Below are 23,528 nucleotides of genomic sequence, written 5' to 3' on the forward strand. Positions count from 1 at the left end.
ATTATTGGAAATTTAGCAAATGTAGATCATCTGCTTTGCAAGCTCAGTCCCTTGCTGCTTACTTTTTGACTGAGTGTGTTGATTCTTGGAAATGTTCTACAACAGCAATGGCACCTCCATTTTAAAACTTTTTAACACACATTGAACATGCAGTCATTCAGGATAAAAAAATAGTTAAGATACTGAATAAAATCTTCCATCTGTGCATGAATAACATGTTCATTTTAATATATGTCACATTTATTGAATACAAATAATATTCAGCACATTTAGCATGATTTTTCTCTAGGCTATTTCTATTTTTATAGTGTTTTTGCCATAGTTCCTATACACTATCAAAAAAAACTTAAAAATCAAGAGTGAGAAAGACTTATTTTGTCATAGCTTTAATTATTGGTGACCAACATTAACGTATGAAGTCAGCAGGTAGAAGACATTGTGACAAATACATTTAAGCAAACTATTATCCTTGAAAAGCCCATTATTTTGGACATTGGTATTTTGCAATATCTACATGTTTCATTCTCACTTTAAGAATCATTATTCCAGTTAGAATCAAGCTTAAAATGCTTGTCATCCTAACTTGTTCGTAGCTTATAAAAGCTATTTTCTTGACAGCACCTCAGGCACCACGAAAGGGGCAGGTAAGGAATCTGAGATATTTATAAGTTGATACTTTCAATTTGATAAATATTTTAATGGTCCAGGACTTGTGCTTAACATCAGAGATGCAAAGGTGAATAAGATGTGGGATAAATATCCTTAATTCACTCACTTTCAGTTCAGGGAGAAAAGCAAGTACACATGATTACAACATGGTGTGAAGAGTGCCTTTTAGAGAATGACGTACAAGGTATCATAAGGAATTCAGGGAGGGCTTCCTGGAAGAGACGAGACTTGAGTCAATCCTTGAAGAAAGAATTGGAGTAGTTTACCAGGTTAAAAAAAGGGGGGAAAAGGGCTCGCTGTCCAAAGGAGTGTGTTTATGCAGACTAAACAAATCTGAAACACCTAATAGTTAATGAAAGAGACATTGCCAGAGAGATGAAGGTAGTGGGAAAAGGCATGGCCTATTGAGGGAAAGCTTAGTGATTTAATAAGACTGGAACAGAGTCATAAACAAGAGGTGGGAGATGTGGCCAAAATGTAGGCACATGCCAGAATCAACGAGGACCATCTATGCCGTTCCATGGAGTTTGGACTTCATGCAGTAAGTGCTGAAAGTTAATGAAGTGCAAGGAATTACAGAATCCATCTGCATTTTCTAAAAATCTCTCCAGGACAGAGATTTCTAAAAATCTCAGCAGAAGTATGGATTGGAAGAGAAATTGATGGGAGGCAAGGAAATCAGGAAGCATATCATTTTAATTACCCAAGAATAACAGGATGAAGGTCTGAGGTGTCTTTACTAAGACAGTGACATTAGAGAGGAAGCCAAGAAAATGAAATCCAGATACATTTACAAGATCAAACTGACCTGGTTGGATATGGAAGGTACCGGAGGATAACTCTTAGGTTTCCCGCCTTAGAGAAGAGATGTATACTGCAAGCTGTGTAGGGAATACAGGGAGATAGACAAGTTTGGTGGAGAAAATAATAAATTAAGTAGTATCTATGTTGATTATAATGTGGCATGTGCGATATGGGGACAGAATTTTGTCAAGAATGTCAAATAAGCAGTAGGTTATGGGCAATAGAGCCTAGAACTTCAGAGAGATGCAGATTTGCCTTTTAAGTAATTGGTTCCTGGATAAGAGTTGAAGCCCTGGCTATGAATGAGCTCCAAAGGGAGTCAGGAGTGAGAAAAGAGACAAGGCAAGGCTGAATCCTTAGAACATCCCCAACATTAACAAAGAACACAGTAAGATAAATCAGAGACCGAGAGCCTAGGAAAGATAAATCAAAGCTGTCCTGTGAGAATCAACAGCATTCTCTGTCTCTGAATCCAAGAAAGAGAGAAAGTTAAAAGGAGGGACTGGTCAAACCTGTCTAGTGCCACAGAGTGAGCAAGTAAAATAAGCACTGAAAACATCTATTGGAGTTGCGGGGAGATATCTACTCACCACCACAGAGAAATTATGCTGGAGGAATTCTGTAAGTGAAAACCAAGTGACAAGGGGTTGAGGAGCGAAATAAGACAAATGTAGACTTGTTCCTTCAAAGAATATGTGAACGGAAGGAGAGTGATAAAGAAGAAGATATAAAAGAGAGAGAGGGAGACAGAGAGAGAGAGGGAGAGAGAGAGAGAGAGAAGAGCTTAATCCTTAGGCCATTAAGTTGGGGAATTGATGTTTACTGAACCTGCTATTTTCAGGCTCTGTGCCCAGTATCTTCTATTTGAGCCTTTAAATGAACATGTAAAGTTTGTTTATGGTCAACATTTTAAAAATTGGAAAGCTGAGATTGGGAAGAGTTAAATTACTTGCTTTAGGCCCCATTTATTAACTGGTGGAACCAGAAATGGAACCTAGGCCGTGGCTTGCTGGAGCCAGCTTATAATATCTGGAAAGCTGTCTAGAGAGAACTGATTGTATTCCTCTCTTCCCAGCTCTGCATTCAGTGAGGTCATGCAGGTAGCTTAAAATTGGCCATGGTGGGAGTATTTACACCATGGAAATTGGCAAACACTACAAACCAGGGTTCATTCAGTTTTAAACACTGACCAGTGTGCCCCTGGATCTAGGTCTGTGTGATAGCAAAGCCTGGCCATTTCACACTGCCCTGCCATGTGACTTGGTCAAGGTCACTTGGGTTAGCTAGCAGATGGCAGAATTGAGACTTGAACCCAGACCTGTGATCCACATCTGGCCAAACACAGACCCCAAGGAATTGCTGAAAAAAGAAGCAAAATATTTTTTCCTAAGATCTTATGCCCAGTGGCCCAGGTTGATATAAACAGTCTCATACTTTTCCATCCTGTAGTTCTGAACTACCAATTTTCTGCCTCGGCCTCCCAGGCAATCCATCTCCAGCATGTTGCTTTTTTAAGCAGCTTTCCTGAAGACCTGGCTCTCTGAACTATGTTAATGAATTCTATTTTTAAAAGCAATCAATTTTCTCTGGGTTTATGGTTTCAGAACAATATTTATTATTGAATGAAATAAAGTCTCTTAGATGCGTTTTCCCTTCCTCAAAATGGAAGACTTACACTTGGGCTGTTCATTAAAAGAAGTCCTACAGGTTTTATCTTTAAACAAATTTCATTTTCCGGCTAGTCGAATTTATGATAGAGATTAAATAACAACACAGCTGTGCCACATTATTTTTAAAATACCTTAAATTTTATTGTGTAACGCTGCATTTAAAGGAGTGTGTGTATGCAAACTAGACAAATCTGAAATGCTAAGTAGCTAATGAAGGAGAAATTGCCGTGTCACACCACATAGTCAAAGTACAGATATGAACACATCTACCTGAAATTCCCTCCACGTATTTGATGTTTAATTTGGATTGCTATTATACTACACCAAACAGCATTTATTTGCACACAGTTGAGACTTGAAACATGCTTTCTTTAGGTGGCAGGGGAGAAATATTATCTGCAGCTGCATTACAATAAATTTCACAGGGTGCCTCCTTGTGTAACTGAAAAAGAGAAACTTTTGTCTGTGTTGATTCTTTCACAAACAACATGTATATGTTTCTTTTACCCAGAAGAGGAAATGGAGAATAATTTCGTAATTGGTGTTAGCCAAAAATTACTTTACACTTTCATCTTCAATTAAATATGGTATTACAAAAACAAGTCACAAATAATTCCCAATTGAAATAGAAAGTAACTCAAATAAAAATGAACATTCAAGAGCTAGATGACAAATCTCATCAAGGCAGCATGAGACGAAGCAGGTCTCGACAAAATTGGGCTCTTGCTATTAGGCTCATATGTATGTGTTGAATGATCAACTAATTTATCATGGAAGTTGTATCAAAGGGCAACCTAGGTGTGTGTATTGCTGTATCAGTCAATATAATAATGACAGTAACTACACTCTTATGTGACATGACCTGTAATTGAGCATTCTAGGTAAATGCATATTTTGACTAGCTGAAAGTGTCATTTATATAAACAAAGGATTACAGATGCACACAGAAATAGAATATCAGAGATCCTCAGCCTGTCTTGTGAAAGGAGTGTTAAGTCATACCTGATTTTCCCACAGGGAAAAAAATGAGGTGGTTATTTCTAACCAAGAAAACAGATGCCTAACTTGTTCTTTTAAATAGAAATGACCACAAACATTTTAATCAACTGTAAATGATATACTTGTATACTGTGCAACTTAAAACCTTCTAAAGTGAATGTATGTCACTTAAGCCATGCAGTACAGAAATCAATCATATACACTGTCCCATTATTTAACTGAAAATCCCCAGATAAGAGCATTTTTAGGACAACAGAGAAGCTATGAAACTCTAAGGAAACATGAAACACCTCAAGTCCACTCACCCCAGAAGTGAGGTTATGACTTGAGTGGCAGTTGGAGGAATTCCAAGAAAGGCTAAGCTTTTAGTGGGAAAACCGAGAGACCCACAAAGGGAGTTATCTGTTGTGGGGGACACCAGAACCAGGGGTCCCTTTCAGAAGCAGCTGAGTGATCTGATTAGTTAATTCACACTGAGGAGTTATAGAAGACCATGAATTACTACATTATTGAGTGTAGCTAGCATATTTAAATTTTCTTAGATGAGATCTGGTATCTTAGCTTCCATTTCGATCATTTAAAGGGTGGGATGATCCTGACCATGCCCCATGCCTTTCTTTGAACATCTTTCCAACATTGCTTTCTTCTAGATCAGCAATATCGAATAAAAATACAATGTAAGCCATATATATAAATCACATTTTGAGTCCTTGGCAAATGTCCGTCTACCCTAGCTTACCTTCATTTCCTTACACATCTCTACTATGGCCTAGTTATTGGTATGACTATAAATCTCTAAAACATTTCACACTGCATAGAAACTATCTGTACTTCTCAGTCAGATATAGTCCTTTCCTCCTCCAAAAAGTCCCTGAAATGCAATTTTACCAAGCCTTCTCTGAAAACGAATAGTTCTCTGTTTCACTGATATCCAGAGACAAACAAAACACTACATTCAAAACCTGACTTTATTTAATGCACTTTTATCTTGTTTTCTCTGGCCATTTTTCTTACCTAATCTGCTAGCTTTCTTGCCATTTAAAAATGTTCATCCCAGGACATACAGATAAGCAAATATGAACTACATTAAATTTAATATTTTTCCTTAACCTTCATGGTAACTTGAAGTGGACTATATCTTTCTGATGCAATAGGAGCAATATAGTTATATGATTTTTAAAAATTATTTATTTTTTTAATTATAAAATACACATAAAACTTACCATTTTAACCATGTTTATGTGTTAAAAATGTTCAGTGGCATTAAGAACATTCACATTGTTGTACAACTGTCACCACCACCCATTCACAGAAATCTTTTAATCTTGCACAACTGAAACTGTGTATTCCTTAAACAGTAACTCCTCATTCTTCCATCCCTCTGTCCCTGGCAAGCACGATTTCACCGTCTGTCTCTATAAATTTGACTACTCTGGGTACTTTACGTAAGTAGAATCATACAATATTTGTGTTTTTGTGACTAGCTAATTTCATAACATCAAATTTCATCCATGTTGTAGTATGTGCCAGAATTTCCTTCCTAAGACTGATTAAATTGTATGTATATATTGCATTTTATTTATCCATTCATCCAACAATGGGCACTTGAGTTGCTTCCACCTCTTGGCTATTTTGAATTATGCTGCTGTGAACATGGGTGTACAAATATATCTCTTCAGACCCTGCTTTCCATTTTTTTGGTACATACACCAGAAATAGAATTGCTAGATCATGTGGTACCTTACAAGGTTTTAACTTAGGCAGAAAGAACAAGTAAATTTGTAAGACTCTCCAGATTTCATCCTTATTTACTTGTTGGTGTATTTTTTGTTGTTGCTGTTGTTTTTTACTCTCTTGCTTTCTTCTAGATCAGCAATATCCAATAAAAATACAATGTAAGGGCCGGTCGCGGTGGCTCACGCTTGTAATCCCAGCACTTTGGGAGTCCGAGGCGGGCGGATCACGAGGTCAGGAGATCCAGACCACGGTGAAACCCCGTCTCTACTAAAAAAATACAAAAAAAAATTAGCCGGGCATGGTGGCGGGCGCCTGTAGTCCCAGCTACTCGGAGAGGCTGAGACAGGAGAATGGCGTGAACCCGGGAGGCGGAGCTTGCAGTGAGCGGAGATTGCACCACTGCACTCCAGCCTGGGCGACAGAGCGAGACTCTGTCTCAAAAAAAAAAAAAAAAAAAAAATACAATGTAAGCCATATATATAAATTACATTTTGAGTAGCTGCATTTCGAAAAGTAAAATGCAATAGGGGAAATTAATTTAATGATATATTATTTAAGCCAGGATATTGAAAGTGTTATTACAGCATGCTATCAATATAAGAAATTATTCATTAGATGCTAGAAATGATAGATATGCTGAACATGTGTATTATAATAGAAAATAGTAGATTACATGATGCAGTCATTGAAAAGAAATGTAGTCTATGGAAACAATAAAGTTATGGTTAATGAAAAAAACACTTTACACTACTTCAGATTTTAAAGTAACATTTTAATTAATTAAAATTAAAAATTCAGTTTCTGAGTTGTGCTAGTCACATAGCAAGTTCTCAACAGCCACGTGTGGCCAGCAGCTACCATAGTGGACACTGCAGAGCTGAACCCCACGCTGGAAGTTTTTTTTTTGAAACTGAGTCTAGCTCTATCGCCCAGACTGAAGTGCGATCTCAGCTCACTGCAACCTTCACCTCCCAAGTTCAAGTTATTCTCCTGCCTCAGCCTCCCAGGCAGCTGGGATTACAGGCACATGCCACCACACCCAGCTAATTTTTGTATTTTTAGTAGAGACGGGGTTTCACCACGTTGGCCAGGCTGGTCTCAAACTTCTGACTTCAAGTGATCTTCCCGCCTCGGCCTCCCAAAGTGCTGGGATTATAGGCATGAGCTACCGCACCTGGACAGAAAGTTATCTTCTTTATTTAACCCAATGCAAATGTACAAAATATTTTTTAAAGTAAGAAAGATATGAATTCATTTTTAAAATTTACTTTTCTAGTGTTTATCTAAAACACAAGAAAAAAATAATTCTTGTCATTTTCATAAGAGAGAATAAAAAGAGAGATAATCAATTTTTTAAATATAACTCCATAGCAGAAGTCTTTATTTTTTATTTTTTTTTTTTTTGAGACGGAGTCTCGCTCTGTCGCCCAGGCTGGAGTGCAGTGGCACAATCTCCGCTCACTGCAAGCTCCGCCTCCTGGGTTCACGCCATTCTCCTGCCTCAGCCTCTCCGAGTAGCTGGGACTACAGGCGCCTGCCACCACGCCCGGCTAATTTTTTTGTATTTTTAGTAGAGACGGGGTTTCACCGTGGTCTCGATCTCCTGACCTCGTGATCCGCCCGCCTCGGCCTCCCAAAGTGCTAGGATTACAAGCGTGAGCCACCGCGCCCGGCCAGCAGAAGTCTTTAAATAACAGCTTCCCAACATATGTGTATTAGGTCTTGGTTTCATATTAAAGTACCAGTAAGGTCCTATTCTTGGTATCCTAATTATAGTTGTAATGTTTGAATTTCAGTGAACTTCTCAAGAAGCATTAAATATACATACTTGGCAGCAATGCTTTCTTATCTGAATGGCTTGAGAATTGGCAGTAGTCAAAGACCTTGGGAGCTTGTAAAAAATTAAAAAAAAAAAAACCAAATGACCTGAAAGATGGATTTAATCATCTCTTGTTTTTAAATAATGTATAATGATTACTGGCAAAAATAAGCAAACAGGTGCTTCCGATCAGCTTGCATTGTTTGTCTTCTTTGTTTTGTTTTGTTTTTGAGACGGGGTCTCACTCTGCACTCAGTTGCTCAGGCTAGAATCCAGTAGCAGAATCACAGCTCACTGCAGCTTAGACCATTTGGGCTCAAGTAATCCTCCTGCCTCAGCCTCCTGAGTAGCAAGGACACACAAGTGTGTGCCACCACATCCAGCTAAATTTTTTTTATTTTTAGTAGAGACGAGGTCTCACTATGTTGCTTGCCCAGGATGGTCGTGAACTCCTGAGCTCCAGCGATCCTCCTGCCTTGGCCTCCCAAAGTGCTGAGATACAGGCATGAGCCACCATGCCCAGGCATTTGTCTTTTCAGAGACCACTGAGTTGTGTCCAGTGTAAACACAATAGGATCTAGTTCAGTGTAAGTTAGGCATCATACCCTTTCCACTAGTAAATTATCAAATTCATTATTGTTACTCATGAGAAAATGTCAAAGGAAGATCTCTTTTCTGGGTGAAAAGTAACAGGTTTGGCTATAAAGATGGCAGGTATGAGGGACTACTCAGTTCATATTGCTGAAAAAAAATGTAAACGCCAAGGCTAAGATGTGACCAATTTAGATTGTTAAAAACAATTTGACTTCAGAATTTGTATAAGCGATATACTACGTGACACAATAATCAATACTCATTGATGAAGGACCTCTCTAAATGACAGAAAACAAATGTGCCCAATAAGCACGTAGATGTTCTTCCCAGCAGTGGCGTAAGGAGACTTGAAGACAAAATTTAGTTCAGAGCTTTTTCAACCAACAAAAATATAGCAGCTGTTTAGCAACTCCCCACCTCCCCCTCCCTGCAGCCCCTGATAAGTTCTAGAGATCCACTGGACAGCATCATACCTACGGTTCACAATACTGTATCATACATGTAAAATCTGTTAAAGGGCGGTTCTCATGTTGTGTTCTCACCATAAAATAAAATTAAAAAAAAAATAATAGTCTGTTTCTATCTAGCAGGAGTGATTGGCTCATTGCAGGTATAAGCACACTAAAAAGGTAACCAAAATGTCAAAAATCATGTCATGGTCCAGTCCTTCGTCCCAGGCACTTAGAGATTTAGAGTATACTGGTCTTAGGCAGGTAGGAAGTTTTGATGTTGCATGGCTTTGCCTGAAGTGGGAGAAATATGATCTTAAGAAATGAAGCTTTTCAACTTTTCAGTGTGTTTGAAAATAATCTTAACAAAATGTTGGGAAACAAAAACGAAACACAACACAACACCTGTGCCTCTGTATTTCCTTCTATAGAAACCCTGTAATGTAATTCTAGGTTACATTATTTAATTCTAGGTTACATTGTATGCCCAGAGGTCTAGTTGGATTGCCACATCAGTTTGTGTCTTCCAGACAGTTTAGACAAGCAAGAGATATTTGTTTCTTTTTTTAATTGTCCATCCTTCTTTCTTTCCTGAACTGGAGATAAAGGAGAAGTGGAAGTCCAGTTATCCTCTGCCTTGAGACTTACCTATGAAGCAGGACTCTTGCTTTTTCCATGTCCCATCGGAAGAGCTGATGCACCTTGCTCGCTTTTCACCAACCTGAATCATCCAGTGTCTGTATTCGGTCTGCATTCAAAATATCATACGCACTGTTACACTTGGAAAAAGGATGTGTACTTTTGAATTTGGCACATGAATATAGATATATGTAGCATTTTATATATTTTTTTCCCAAATTCATTGAGGTACAATTGACAAAATGATATATATTTAAGGTGCACAATTTGATGTTTTGATATTTGCATACACTGTTAAATAATCACCATTATCACACTAATTAACATATCCATCACCTCACATAATTACCTTTTGCATGTGTATGTGGTAAGAACACTTACGATCTACCCTCAGCAAAGTTTAAATTTCACAACACTGTACTGTTAGCTATAGTCACCATGCTCTACAGTGGAGCTCTAGAACTTATTCATCTTGCACAACTGTATCTATGAGTTCAACAATTTTAGATTCCACATATAATTGAGATTATATAGAATTTGTCTTTCTGCCTCTGGCTTATCTTACTGAGCATAATGTCCTCCAAGTCCATCCGTGTCATCACAAATGGCAGGATTTTCTTCTTTTTTTGAGGCTATATAATATTTCATTATCTGTGCATTATATGTCATGCATTATAATATGTGCACATATATATAATTCATATACATATATAAAATGTATATATGTGCACACATAAACAATGGAATACACACACACACACACCTCACATTATCTTTATCCATTTATCTGTTGGTAGACATTTAGGTTGTTTCCATATCCTGGCTCTTTTGAATGCTGCAATTATATAAGAACTGCATACAACTTAATAGCAAAAAAATAACGACAACAAAAACCATGATTTAAAAATGGGCAAAGACCCTGAATAGACATTGCTCAAAAGAATGCATACAAATGGCCAATAGGTATATGAAAATGTGTTCAACACCGCTAATCATCAGGGAAATGCAAGTCAAAACCACAATGACATATTAGCTCACACTTATCAGAATGGCTATCATCAAAAAGAGAAAAGATAACAAGTGTTGGCAAGGATGTGGAGAAAAGGGAATCCTAATACACTGTTGGTGATGATGTAAATTAGTACATCCATTGTAGAAAACCATATGGAAATTCCTCAAAAAATTAAAAATAGAGCTATTTTATCATCCAGCAATCCCATTTCTGGGTATGTAGAGCCAAAAGGATTGAATTCAGCATCTCAAAGAGATATATTAAACTATTTTTCTCTAATTTTAAATAACCTGCTTCAGTAGGCCTATATTTTTCTATTTTAAGAAAAAAAGCTTTCAACTTTTTCAACTTTCAACTTTTTTAGTTAAAAAACAACACACACATTCATCAGTCTATGGCAATTATCCCATCAGAAGAGATAAAGTTAAATTCTGGGGAGTTGTACACGGGTATCACATTAGCCAGAATGAGAGAGGAAGACTTCTCCGAGGAGGAGGCATTTGAGCTAAATCCTGAGTGATGTGAAGGAACCAGCCTTGAGCAGATCTGAGAGAAGAGTGCAAAGGCCCTGAGGCAGGGCAAGCTTGGTGGGTTGAGGAAGAAGAAAGACAGTTGGCGTGGCTGGAGCATGGTGAGCAAGGGTGAACATGTGGCAGCATGCAGCTTACATGGGGCCTTATAGACTGTGGGAAACAGTTTTAATTTTATGATAATTTCATTGAGAAAAAAATAAACACTGGAGAATTTTAAGCTAGGTAATGAGATTTTTTTAAAGCTCTCTAACACAGGTGGGATTTTAGAAAAAAAGTGGAGCTAGGGAGCCCATTTAAGAAAGCTGTTAAAGTAAACCAGGAAAAAAATGAAGTGGCTGAGACCAAGGTGGTTTCAGTAAAAATAATGAGATGCTGTCAGATTTAGGAAGGATTTTAGAAGTAAAACTGACAGCACGTGCTGATAGAGTGGATGTGGAAGGATACGAAAACAGAGATAAAGGATGACTCCAGGTTTAAGGTGAGAACAAGCTGGTGAATAATACTATTAGCTGAGATACAGCAGACACTAGAGGATCCATGTGGGGGGCTGAGGATAAAAGGAGATTTCTATTTTATTTATCTTAAATTTGAAATGACTGTTACCTACCAAAGCAATGTTGCTTCTTGGATATCTACTGCAGTTATCTAGGTTAGAAATAGGGAAGCAGCAGTGGGGATGGGGAAGTGGGTGGATTTAAGAAATGTTTGAAGAAGGAATGAACAGGACTTGGTTATCGATGACATGTAAGTAATGCAGGAATGCAAGAGGAATTCCAAGGCCCCTGATTTGAGTGACTGAGTGCCACATTCCCTGAGAGGCGGCACAGGAGCCGGAGCATGTTTGGAAGGGAAGAGGAAGACTTCATATTTAGATAGGCTCTGTTTTGGTGCTCATGGAAAACCTGAGGCCATGTGCTCTGGGCACATTCTTATTTGAGCTCCGGTAAGAAATACAGTTCAGAAATTTAGGAGTCACCAGTGTTAACATAGTTGTCATTAGAGCCAACAAAATGAATGAGATTACCCAGAAAAGGCCCATAGCACAAAAAACAAAAAGAGACTTTATTTCAGATTAAAAGAAAAAGCTTGATGTGTATCACGCTGGTGACCAAAGTAATCCTGAAAATGAAAAAAAGAGAAGGGAGGGAATGACGCAAACATCCTTCCACATCAGATGCATCATTTTATCAGAAGTAGCTCCTCTTCAACCAGGACCTGCAACAAGGAAATATTGGACATAAGTGCAAGTCTCACATCCCAAAAGCAAAACCTGCAACCACAAAGCAGGATGATAAAGAACTCAGAAACTGAGACGTTGCTTTTGAACTGTGCGTGTGAAAAGGGTGGGGTAAAGGACAGATCACTGCATATCCAGGTGATTATTTGGGTTGGGTGATTGTCTTCCAGACAGTTGAGGGCAGCAGATGACAAACTGCAAGTAATAGGTACAAACCATGGTGACAGGAACTGATAGCAAGGGTGCTGGGCTATTCAAAGAAACCTCATTCTGACTCCAAGATTAGTAAACACTTAACTGCCCAACAATTGCCTTTCTGGAATAATACAAGGTCTGTGTCTGGGAGGAATTCTGGAGATTACTTGGTGCTAATTTTTAATTTTACAAATGAATTGAATAGAGCCCTGGGAAGTTAACTTGTTAAAAGTCACACACCTGCTTTCAGGTAAAGTGTGTGATGATAGTGGAGGCATTCCTGTTGTACCCTGATACTGTTTATGGAGCTATTTTCAAAGGATATGAAACTAATTTTAAATATGCCTCTGGTATGTTGCAAAGCTGTATCTACTCCTGGCGGAAGTCAAGTGTAAAGGGTAAGAGTGAAGGCTCTCGTTTCAAACTACCCAAACTACAATCCTTGCTTGGTCCCTTATGAGTCCTATGACCTTCACCTTTCTCACCTTGTATGTAAAATGGGGATAATAATCTTTTTATCTCATAGAGTTTTAATAAGGATTAAGTGAGATGATATCTGCCAAGCCCTTGCCTAAAGTCTGCCTGGTGGTATGCTCACAATACATTTTAGCAATTTTTTGTTGCTTTTCGAAATTACTTAATATCACTTGGCTCTGTCTTTTAGCAGCTCAGCTGAAAACATTAATAACAGACCCTGAGGTGTGTTGTTCTGGCACAGGGTGTGCATAAAACAAATATTTGTTGAGCAAGTGACAAAAGAAGGAAGAAAAGAAGGAAGAGAGGGAAGGAGGGAGGCTGTACTCTTCAAAGATCTTTCTTCATTATCTGGCCCATATTCTGAAATGCGGAAATGTATTGGGTATTTTTATTAGTAGTATTACTCTTTTTCTGATCTATGAAATATGCAGTCAGCACTTTTGTCACAGTAGAAGAAAGATCAAGAAGGAAGGTGTATGTCTCTGTGTGTTTTGAGCCCAGAGACACTGTCAGGGGTTTCCTCTTGTTTCTACTGCTAAACTCCATCTCTAGACCTCTAAGGCTGCACATATGGGGTGTTTCTGTGTGCTAGTCACAGGCTACAGAGCACAGAGACAAAGAGCCTTCCCTTAAGGAGCCTGCAAGTGCTAGAGACCAGTGGCACAAAAGGATTTACAGAGCAACAGAAGCTTTGATAGATCGTGTGGTGTAAAGGTTAGAAGCACAAACTCTATGGCCAGACCACCAAGGTTTGGATCCAGCACTTGGCAAATCTGTGACCTAGACAAGCTATTGACCTCTCTGAGCCACATTTTCTCCTCTAAAGTAGGGACAGTGATGATGCATGCGTGGTAAGATTAAGAGCAGATGAGTTCATGTATATATAAAGGGCTTGGCCTGGCATGCTGCTCATGTCTGTGCTGTTGCCTTCCTCCCAATGAGCAATGCCTGCTGTAGTTCAGAGGATGGCCACTCTGAAACTGAGAGAAGAAGCCGTCTTAGATCTTGAAGAAGCTATATGAATTTTTCAAACCGAAGGATGAGAGCTGTTTCAAGCTTGGGATTAGAAGTGGCCTATTCAGGGGACTTTCAGAATTTGTAGAGGAGAATTCTGAGTTACACAGGGAAGAAGAGATTGTATTTAATGCAGTTATACTGGATCCTGTAACAGTGAAAGGAAAAAGCAAGGTTTTTGGAGAGGAGTTTAGCATAGGAAAAACAATTTTTAAAACAATTCATTGGATAAATTAAGATGAAAATGGAAGCTAAAGCCAGGGATACCAGCCTGGAGACAGTTGTAATTTGATGTGCTGAGGATCTTGGCCAGAATGCTGCAGCGTTGAAAAGCTAAAAAGAATGATTATGAGATATAGAAAGAAAGGATCGAAAGGTGGCTGGAAGCAAGTGTTGGGGAGAGGAGATGGTGAGGGGAGATGTCAAAGCTGCATGCCTGAATGGCAGGAAGAAGTGTCCATATAATAGACACTTGTGCAAGTTCGGAGGGGTGGGTGGTTTGGGGAAAAGGATTACAAGTTTCATTCAAGTCCAGCTGCACTTGATGCAATAGTGGGACACTGATGTGGAAGCTAGAATTTGAAGAAGCGGAATTGAAGTTCAGGAGAGGTCAAAGCGAGGATTGCTTAAATATTTGGAACTGAATCAAGTATAGGTGAGAGTGAAATAATTGAGAGAGAGAAATCGTATGGCAAGATTAAGGCAGGCTACCATGCCAGCCAGTAAGCCCACCATACTTGGGAAACTGTTATGAGAATTATATGAAGTAATACATATGATAACACTTATGGGATGGGGGTGGGGTGGACTATTAAATACAATATAAACAGGAAAATCTTGATGACTGCGTGATAATGGAGAGCTTTTTTGTTTGTTTGTTTGTTTTTGCCCTGTTTCCTAGAATCTCAAGGCTGAAGTGCACATTAAAGCATTGTATAGGTGAAGGTGAGGGTATGAGGGCTCAGAGCAGCTGAATGAATGGGTTTCCCATGAGATCGCTAGAGAATCAGGCCTGAGCTCAGGCCCTCCACCCGTTTTCAGTGCTATTCTCACTTTAGAGGCTGCCTCTTGATCTAGTTCTGTCTCTCAGACGCTCCCCGAATATGATTCGATTATCACTCTATTTTATACAAAGCGTGCTCTAAAGTGCTGGATTCTCCTGCACAGGGGGTCTGGCACACGGACAAGCACACCCGGCAGCCGGCAGTGCACAGGAAGCTGCTTCCGCACAGGCACGGCTTTATGCAGGGCGTCCTGAAAAGCAGCACTTATTTCAGACACTGATCTTGCGTCTCGCCGTCTTTTAAATTTGTGTTTCCTTTTAGTTAATTAACTAATTTTACAATCTTTAAATCATGAAATAAGCCATCTACTCATATACTCTTTACTTGTTTACTCATGTTAATCAAATAATTAATCCATGGCTTGTAATCTCCTTCCAAGAAGATATTTAAGCGGGATCCTATTTTATAAAAAGAAAGTTTTCAATCTCAACCACAATACAGCCACATCATGGCAATAATTACTTTTATAACCAGATCGGTTAAAAACTAAACAGCTATTTTTGAAAGTCCATAAAAGTGATGTCCCATGTACAAACATTTTGAACAATTTAACATAATTTTATTGAAGGGATAGCCATTTGAGAGCTTGACCTTTTTATGAATTCCTTGTGAAGTCATAGAAATCTGAGTACCTTTTAAATTTCTTCTTGAAGGAAATAACTTGGGAAGTGCCAAGGAAATAAACGGAGAAAGCATTTAACATAAAATGAAATCATTAATACTTAATGGGAAAACAATATTCTATTCTGAGGCATTTTAAAACAGCTACTACAAAATCCTTTCTAGGGGACTAGGAAGTTCTTCAAAACTGGTGCTTAAATAGCATTACCTAAAGAAGGACTTGATGGAAATAGAACATATGAAGCCCAAAGATTAGAAAAAGGTGGATGATGAGATTCAAATTACAGTCAGCCTTTCATGTATGTCAGTTTCTGCATCCATGGATACCATCAAACGTGGATTTAAAATATTTGGGGAAAAAACATGGTTGCGTCTATACTCAATAACTGCAGACTGTTTTTTCTTGTCATTATTTCCTAAACAATACAGTATCACAACTATGTACATAGCATTTATATTGTATTAGGTGTTATAAATACTCCAGAGATGATTTAAAGTATATGGGAGAATGTGCATAGGTGATATGCACATACTTTATCAAGGACTTGAGTATTCACAGATTTTGGTGTTTTCATGGTGCCCCAAAACCAATCACCAATCCGCCACAGATGCCAAGAGACAACTGTACTTCATTTGAAGTACAGTTGCTATTTTTGGTCACAAATTTCCCTAAGCTTTATCCCACCCATGGTTCCTTGGTTCCCCATGGGGCCATTGCATCATGGGTTCTTCTGTGTTGTTACTGTTTGCTGGAGAGACGCGATGCCCTTTCAAGATTTCTTCAATTTTAGAGTTAGAAAAACCAGTTCTATTAGCAAAATTTGTATGCTAAAACCCCTTTTGTTTTGAACCAGTGAGGTACAAAGTCAAGAAATACAGGGGTTAACTCAAGGAAAACAGAATCAGAGTGCTCTTCTTTTGCAAGAATAGTCTTTTTCCTAAGACTATTTCATCACTTTGTGGTTTCTTCTACCTTCTTTCGCTCTGTTCTCTTGCTGACCAGGAGAACTATCTTGATCCCCCTTTCTGGTCTGCAGCAGCACACCCAACCCACCACAATTATCTCTGTCCTAACGCATAATGGGAGAGAGCAAAAAATTCTAGACTTGGAGGCCAAATTCAGGCGTCAAATTCTAGTTCCACCACTAGTTTTGCAGTCTTCGGTAGGATACCTAAACTCATTCTCTTCTTCCTTGTCCTTAAACGTTTTAATAACTTTATCAAAGTAAGGAATTTTATCAAACGCATACATAGTTAAATAATAAAATACAATAGAAGTTACTTTTACTGGCCGGGCGCAGTGGCTCGCGTCTGTAATCCCAGCACTTTGGGAGGCCGAGACGGGTGGATCACAAGGTCAGGAGATCGAGACCATCCTGGTTAACACGGTGAAACCCTGTCTCTACTAAAAATACAAAAAAATTCGCTGGGTGCGGTGGCGGGCGCCTGTAGTCCCAGCTACTCGGGAGGCTGAGGCAGGAGAATGGCGTGAACCCGGGAGGCGGAGCTTGCCGTGAGCCGAGATTGCGCCACTGCACTCCAGCCTGGGCGACTGAGCGAGACTCCGTCTCAAAAAAAAATAAATAAATAAAAGAAAGTACTTTTACTGGCCTCCTAAGTGATTTGCCTGATTAAGCAACTCTCTCCGTTCCCTCAATATATCCTACCGACCGATGCTCACAGCCAGCTCAGGACCAGATGCTCTCTAGCCCGCCTGTAAACTCCTGATCCCTCCTGTGGAGATATATGTGGACCAAGAGTCAGTGGTGTTTGTACCCAGATGTGCTGTGCCAGTTTTCTTCATTCATATAATTATTCAATGATAATTATGTAAACCAATGATATATGGGTGTGTAAAAGAGAATTGCTATTTCTATTAAAATGTTTTGTAAAGACTCAATAAAGTTGAGTTACTAAAAATAAAAGGCTATAGGCCGAGCGTGGTGGCTCACGCCTGTAGTCCCAGCACTTTGGGAGGCTGAGGCGGGCAGATCACAAGGTCAAGAGTTCGAGACTAGCCTGACCAACATGGTGAAAATCCATCTCCACTAAAAATACAAAAGTTAGCTGGGCATGGTGGCACGTGCCTGTAATCCCAGCTACTCAAGAGGCGGAGGCAGGAGAATCGCTTGAACCCGGGAGGCGGAGGTTGCAGTGGGAGGAGGTTGCAGTGAGCCAAGATCGCGCCACTGCACTCCTGCCTGGGCAACAGAGCAAGACTGTCTCAAAAAAATACAAAATAAAATAAAATAAAGGCTATAGAATTATATGTGAGCTAGATAGTGGTAAAATATTGGGGAAAAACTTTAATCTGAAAGGATTCTGCTTTGTGCCTTTTTCAATCTACTTTAATGAAACAGAAACTGAGAAATATACATGATGATTATGGGTGTCGTTTATGTAAGAAAATGCAGAACTGGAAATATGTGGCTATATTCTATATGCAGAAATCCTGGTAGTATTTCCATGGGATTCTTATGATACTAAATTAGATAAGGTTCATATAACACACTCAGCAGCATGTCTGATATTTAATAAGCATTCAGTCCATGTTAGCTGTTATTGTGTTTATTATTCATTTAATAATTGCACATCCAGGCAATTTTAAAAGAAAATATAAAACAAAAGGCAAGGTGAGACCAAATCAATATTTCAAAAGAAAATATTGGGATAAACTTTTAAACCCAGCAACCAAAGGACCTAAACTTCACTGTGATTATTTTTTTCTTTGCACCCAAATATCTGTGTGTAAAATTAAGAGGATATTGATGATCAGATATCTACAAAGTTTAGCTGGAAAAACAAATCCTCATTCATTATTGAAAATAAAGCCTTGGCATTCCAAATGTAACCCTATTTCAATTTTAACAACAAACTGCCACATAGCCTTAGGAAGCTCTCTAACCTTTTCCTATCCTTGTATTCTCAGTTAGATAAGGATGATGACAAACAACTAAATTAATTTATCACATGGCCAGAAGAATTATTTTGAATTCTTTGAGAAAAGTACACTATGGTTGTATTTGTGTTCTCTCACTTGAGCGTGAGCTCTACCTGGCTCAGTGCTGTGTGAAGCTCTCCAACCCTCAGGATAAGGATCAGTGAAATGCTAATTTTTTAAAAAATTAAATTTTCATGAAAGCTCTAGACCTATTCACTTATTATGATGTTTATGCAAAGTTTCAACAGGTAAAACATGCTTCACCACAAAAAAAAAACAATGATGAGAATAACTTATGGAATGAAAGGCAAAGATCCTATTTTATTAGATTATCTGTGCCACTAAATTAAGTCTTAGTTCTTTTTCAATCTTGTAAACACAATATAAGAACAGATATACTGGATGTGAGGTTTAAACTCATTAATTTTAGTGGCTCTGGCCAAACCCAATTAATTTCTGTTTGTGAAGCAATTCCCATTGTTGGGGTTTCAAGTTATTTTCACAGTTGACCATGAAAGAATATGCATAGCTATTCAGTACATGATCTTGTAGCTAGTCAGTCAGTCTATATTGATCGTATGGACTGAGCCCAACATCCTACATATTTATTATGTATAAATATACAGAAAAATAACAATGATTTAAAAGATATAGTTAAAGCCTTTAAAGAGCTATATACTATATTACTATTATTGAGAGGTGGTAGAGGATACCTTTCCTTAGGAGACAATTCAAAAGATAAAAAGTAAATTGTATTTATTTCCCTATCATTTAATCGATGCTTAAAGAAATAGATGTTTCAAAACTTTAGGTTAATTCAATATATATGCATAAAACTAAACTAGATTCAGAGAAGTTAAAAAGAGGAACCAGACTGGATCATCCCAGTGTTCAAGAGGTTTACTATAGTTGGGGAGGAAGGCATTTATCTAACTAGTATACTTCCATCCATGATGTGTGGAGGGACAAACTAGACCAGGGAAGAATTACCAATACCTGAGTGTACTCTCATTGTAATGTCCTAATATCAGGTTTCCAGACACCCTTAAGAAATTGCCAGATTTGCACAACCTTCATATTTGAGCCATCATGGAGATGGAAGAAAGAGGCTATCATGTCCACATTTTTTAAGGAAATGACTTGATTGTTATAAGTCACATAGCTTAAAAGCAATGTTTGATGAGAACAATCTCTCATACAATCGATAAGCAACTTACCAGAATATTGTGGGATATAAAGAAGCAGACGCATTTGACTTTTTGAATAACCAGTTTTTCCACACCAATTTAACTTCCTTCCTTGATTCAGTGACAGCCTACATAAATAATGATAATATGCTAGAAATAATCAATTTTGTATGGAGGAAGATTTTGAGTTCTAGTCTAAACAATATTCTTATCACTAAGCCATGATAGTGTGACCTTAATCATGCTACCATTACCTGGGTGAACAGGTAAATATAGAGTTGCAATTACAATAAAGTGGGCAGGAGCAATGCATTACATATCCAGGTCCAGACCCTGGGGATCAGTTGTACTGAAGGACCTGTAACTTACTGATGAGCTATATGACTCATAAATACCTGCCTCCAAAATGCTGATATTACTAAATCAAGTAGAATGGCCAGTACCTTACACCAGGAAGTTCATAACAAGACAATTCAAAATGCCCTTGGATATATGCTTTAAATCATTCTAAAAACAGAATAGCATATCATTGATGCAAGTGTAAACTGGTATTTTTTGGCACATGTGAAATTTGCTAAAAAATAATTTAAAAGACAAGTGCCAATAAGATTTTTATCTCAATTAGGGTTAGCAAAGCAATATTATAAATGAGTCACACTGAGACTAGGTGATTTCAATGAGGCAGGCTAGCAGGACAAACAATTAACCCTACCATTGCTTAAGCCACACCATCCTTTAGCACTCATTCAAGTTTTAGTCAACATATGTTGAAAGATATTTTTTAAAGGCATGCAGAGAGCAAAACATTACATATATATTTATAAAATATAGAATAGAATATATATTAATATATAATATATGTAAACATATTATATAATATATATTTCATTATAGTTATATATTATATAAAATATATGGTATGACATACAGTATATATGTTATAATATGTTGTATTATATATTATATATATACATATATATATAATGTTTTAAAGGAAAGAAATGGAACCATGTAACCCAAAAAGCCAAAAACTAAGTAGTCATATAATTACATTCTTACTGCTCTGTAAGATTGTTCTCAGAAGGAACTGAGGCTCTCCTCTCCCCATAGGTGACTGAGCAAAAAGAAATATACTATGTTACAATAGGCCAACTTCATCTGGCAGAAAGAGGCCCTTGGTAATCACCGTGAAAAATCACTGGTTCAAGGAAAACCTTAAGATTTCTTTCTTATAGCTGTTTACTACAGAATAAACTATCATTCTTTCTGGATAATTTAAATATCCATGGGGTTGCTTGCCTCAGAGCCCTCTTTTTTATCCTAGCTTTCTGTTCATTTACTCTTCCAAGCTTCCCAAACTAAGGCATCCAATAGTGGGCCACTAATAGTCAATGCCAGGAGCTGTACATGGCATCTCTATCTCAATTTCACCCAAAGACGTCGAGCCCAAGTACTCAATTTTACACAAAGATTTTATTAATAAGTGAAAATATTATTGTATATTAGCACATTGATCTGTTATGGGGTGGAATGCTGAGAATCAAAGGAAATTGTCTTCCTTGTGATGGTCATTTTCCAATGCTACCCACCCCCCAGTCCCTGGCTCGATTTCCCTGCCACAGAGTACAGGCTCAAAGCCCAGGCTTTTCGATACCAAATTTTCATGGTAATGCCAGGTTTCCTAATAAGTGACACCAAGCTTAATCAGGCCACAAACACAGGGGATGACACATTTTATTTCATGACCCTCTCCCTTCCCATCATTTTTCTTGTTACAAATAAAATATGAGAGGCTTTGAGGCATCTTTGTGTAGAAAGTTTTATAAATGTCTTTGGATGTGATGGTAATATATGAATTTCTTTCCTCTTCTTTTTCAGGATGGGTACCACTGAAGTACTTGCCGCCTGTACCCAGAATCAGTGAGTAACTTCCTCATAATGTTTGAGTCTTGGGTAGTTATAGATAAGCAGAGCAACAACTAGAATATCTGAAAACCTCGGAGTGTGGCTTTTAAGCACCTGTTCTGCTGATGATAGTCATCCCTAGAAAGCACAGCCTAGGTGGCATTTTTGGAGTGCATAAAGTCTTGGAGGGTGGGGAGAAAAGCAAGCAAACCACAATCCTTGTCCTCAAGGGATTTACAAAGGAAACTAAAGGCTCTGAAGACTGATTTCAGTTATATATAGGATGGTGTTTACCTTATTTGAAAAAGTTTACAAATTTTTCTATTTTTATTTTAAAGGTATTTAACATTTTCCTGGCACATTGCATTATAGTCTATTTTTTTTTAAATGTCTTCCTCTATGAATAGAGTAAAACCTCATTAATTCAGATACTGCTAATACACAATTCTTGAGAATTTGATCTAGACTAAGCTGAAATTTAGCTTTGAATTATCTGCAAGGAATGGATTTGCTAAGTGAAATGGAATATTTGTGCCCCATGTAAAAAGAATACATTGTTTTCATGGCTTTAGCATACAGTGCTCTTTAGGCAAAAAGATTCAGCTGTAAAATAAGGATTATTAAGGTCGTGAAGTAGATGTCCCCTTAGACAGACTTTATTGGCAGGTAATGCAAGTAATAAAACAATGTTGCTTTCAAAAAATTCTGACTTCCATAATTCAGGCTAGATCTTCCTCTCCTCCTTTCCAAACTAATTATTCTAATCGAATGAGGTTTACTATTGTGTAATATGTGGATGGAAGCATTTAGTAATAGAAGATGATCAATTCCTATTATCTTAAAAATTTATAAATATAACTTCTAATTTTGGGATGCATATCTGTAATGTTGATCACCTAGATAACAGTAGTATGTTTACTTTACAAGAAAAAATGATATATTATTCCATTTTCTTTTTCATGATCTCACATGGCAGGTAACATTTTTTTTTCATTTAAAACTCAACATTTTTGCCAAGCAAGCAAGTCAGATTCCTAGGGCAATAGCAAAGATTTGAGGTGAGGGAAAAAAAACAAAATCAGACCATGCCCTCCCAGGGGTATGTTGAAAAACTGGAGCAGTAACTGAGTCACCATGCACCCATTTATTCCTTTATTCATTCAACAAACACTTAGCCAAGGGCCATGCTTATTGCATCAAGGGATGTAGAGATAAATAAAATTCCCTTTTTGTCTTCATTGTACTGGTAGCCCATAAGTTGAGACAGAGATGGAGACAAATGATTTTCTCTTGTGATAAGCAATGTGTTATCCCAAAAAACAAAGTACTCTGGGAATGCACAGAATACACTGTTAAATCTAACAGGAAGAGTTGGGGAAATATTCAGTAACAGTTATCATGCTTGAACTGATTCTTTAAAGAATGCATGGACTTTCTACAAGTAGGGAAAGGGAAGGGCAGCATTTCAGGCAGGACAAGCAAAAGCATGGAGACATCAAAGCACATGTATTGCCCAAGTAAAACAACGTAGACTTAGAGTTAGTTGTATAGAGCTGAGGGAATGTGGGAGTAGTGTATGGTCTATACATAAAGGTATATTACCAAGAAAAGATACCCTTTAAGTGGTTGAAAACAACAATTGGAGTTGAGAGAGAGAAAGATTTGAGAGTCTTTTGCATAAAGAGTCGAAATATGAAGAAATGGAAATAAATAAGATCATTCAAGGGCACAGGAGAGAACTTTTAGGAATACAGGATCGAATCAGCTTCTTCCTGAGACAGGAGAAAACGATGAGTGGGGAAAAACTAAGATAAGTTTAAAGATGGATATAAAGAAATTTGAGAGTTTGTGCCTGAAAGCTTCCATTTTCTTGCCACTATACTGTGAATAATCATGGGATGTAGAATGGGAGGACACAAGTTCGAAACTCAATTCATCCACCCACGAACAACGCAACTTGGG

The 23,528-nt window shown here is 37.9% G+C and overlaps 1 protein-coding gene across 7 annotated transcripts in view; it reads left to right on the plus strand.

The window, feature by feature from the left end:
* The window catches only part of CHST9 (carbohydrate sulfotransferase 9), a 279,935-nt gene that overhangs the window by 148,792 nt on the left and 107,615 nt on the right, over positions 1–23,528 (plus strand). For all 7 annotated transcript variants that reach the window (XM_063612667.1, XM_063612768.1, XM_055235445.2 and 4 more), the window contains one exon: positions 21,540–21,581. In XM_063612667.1, the coding sequence (XP_063468737.1) occupies positions 21,540–21,581 (42 nt within the window). The remainder of the gene's footprint in view (positions 1–21,539; positions 21,582–23,528) is intronic.

The sequence above is a fragment of the Symphalangus syndactylus genome, chromosome 1 (assembly GCF_028878055.3).
Source record: "Symphalangus syndactylus isolate Jambi chromosome 1, NHGRI_mSymSyn1-v2.1_pri, whole genome shotgun sequence".
NCBI lineage: Eukaryota > Metazoa > Chordata > Mammalia > Primates > Hylobatidae > Symphalangus > Symphalangus syndactylus.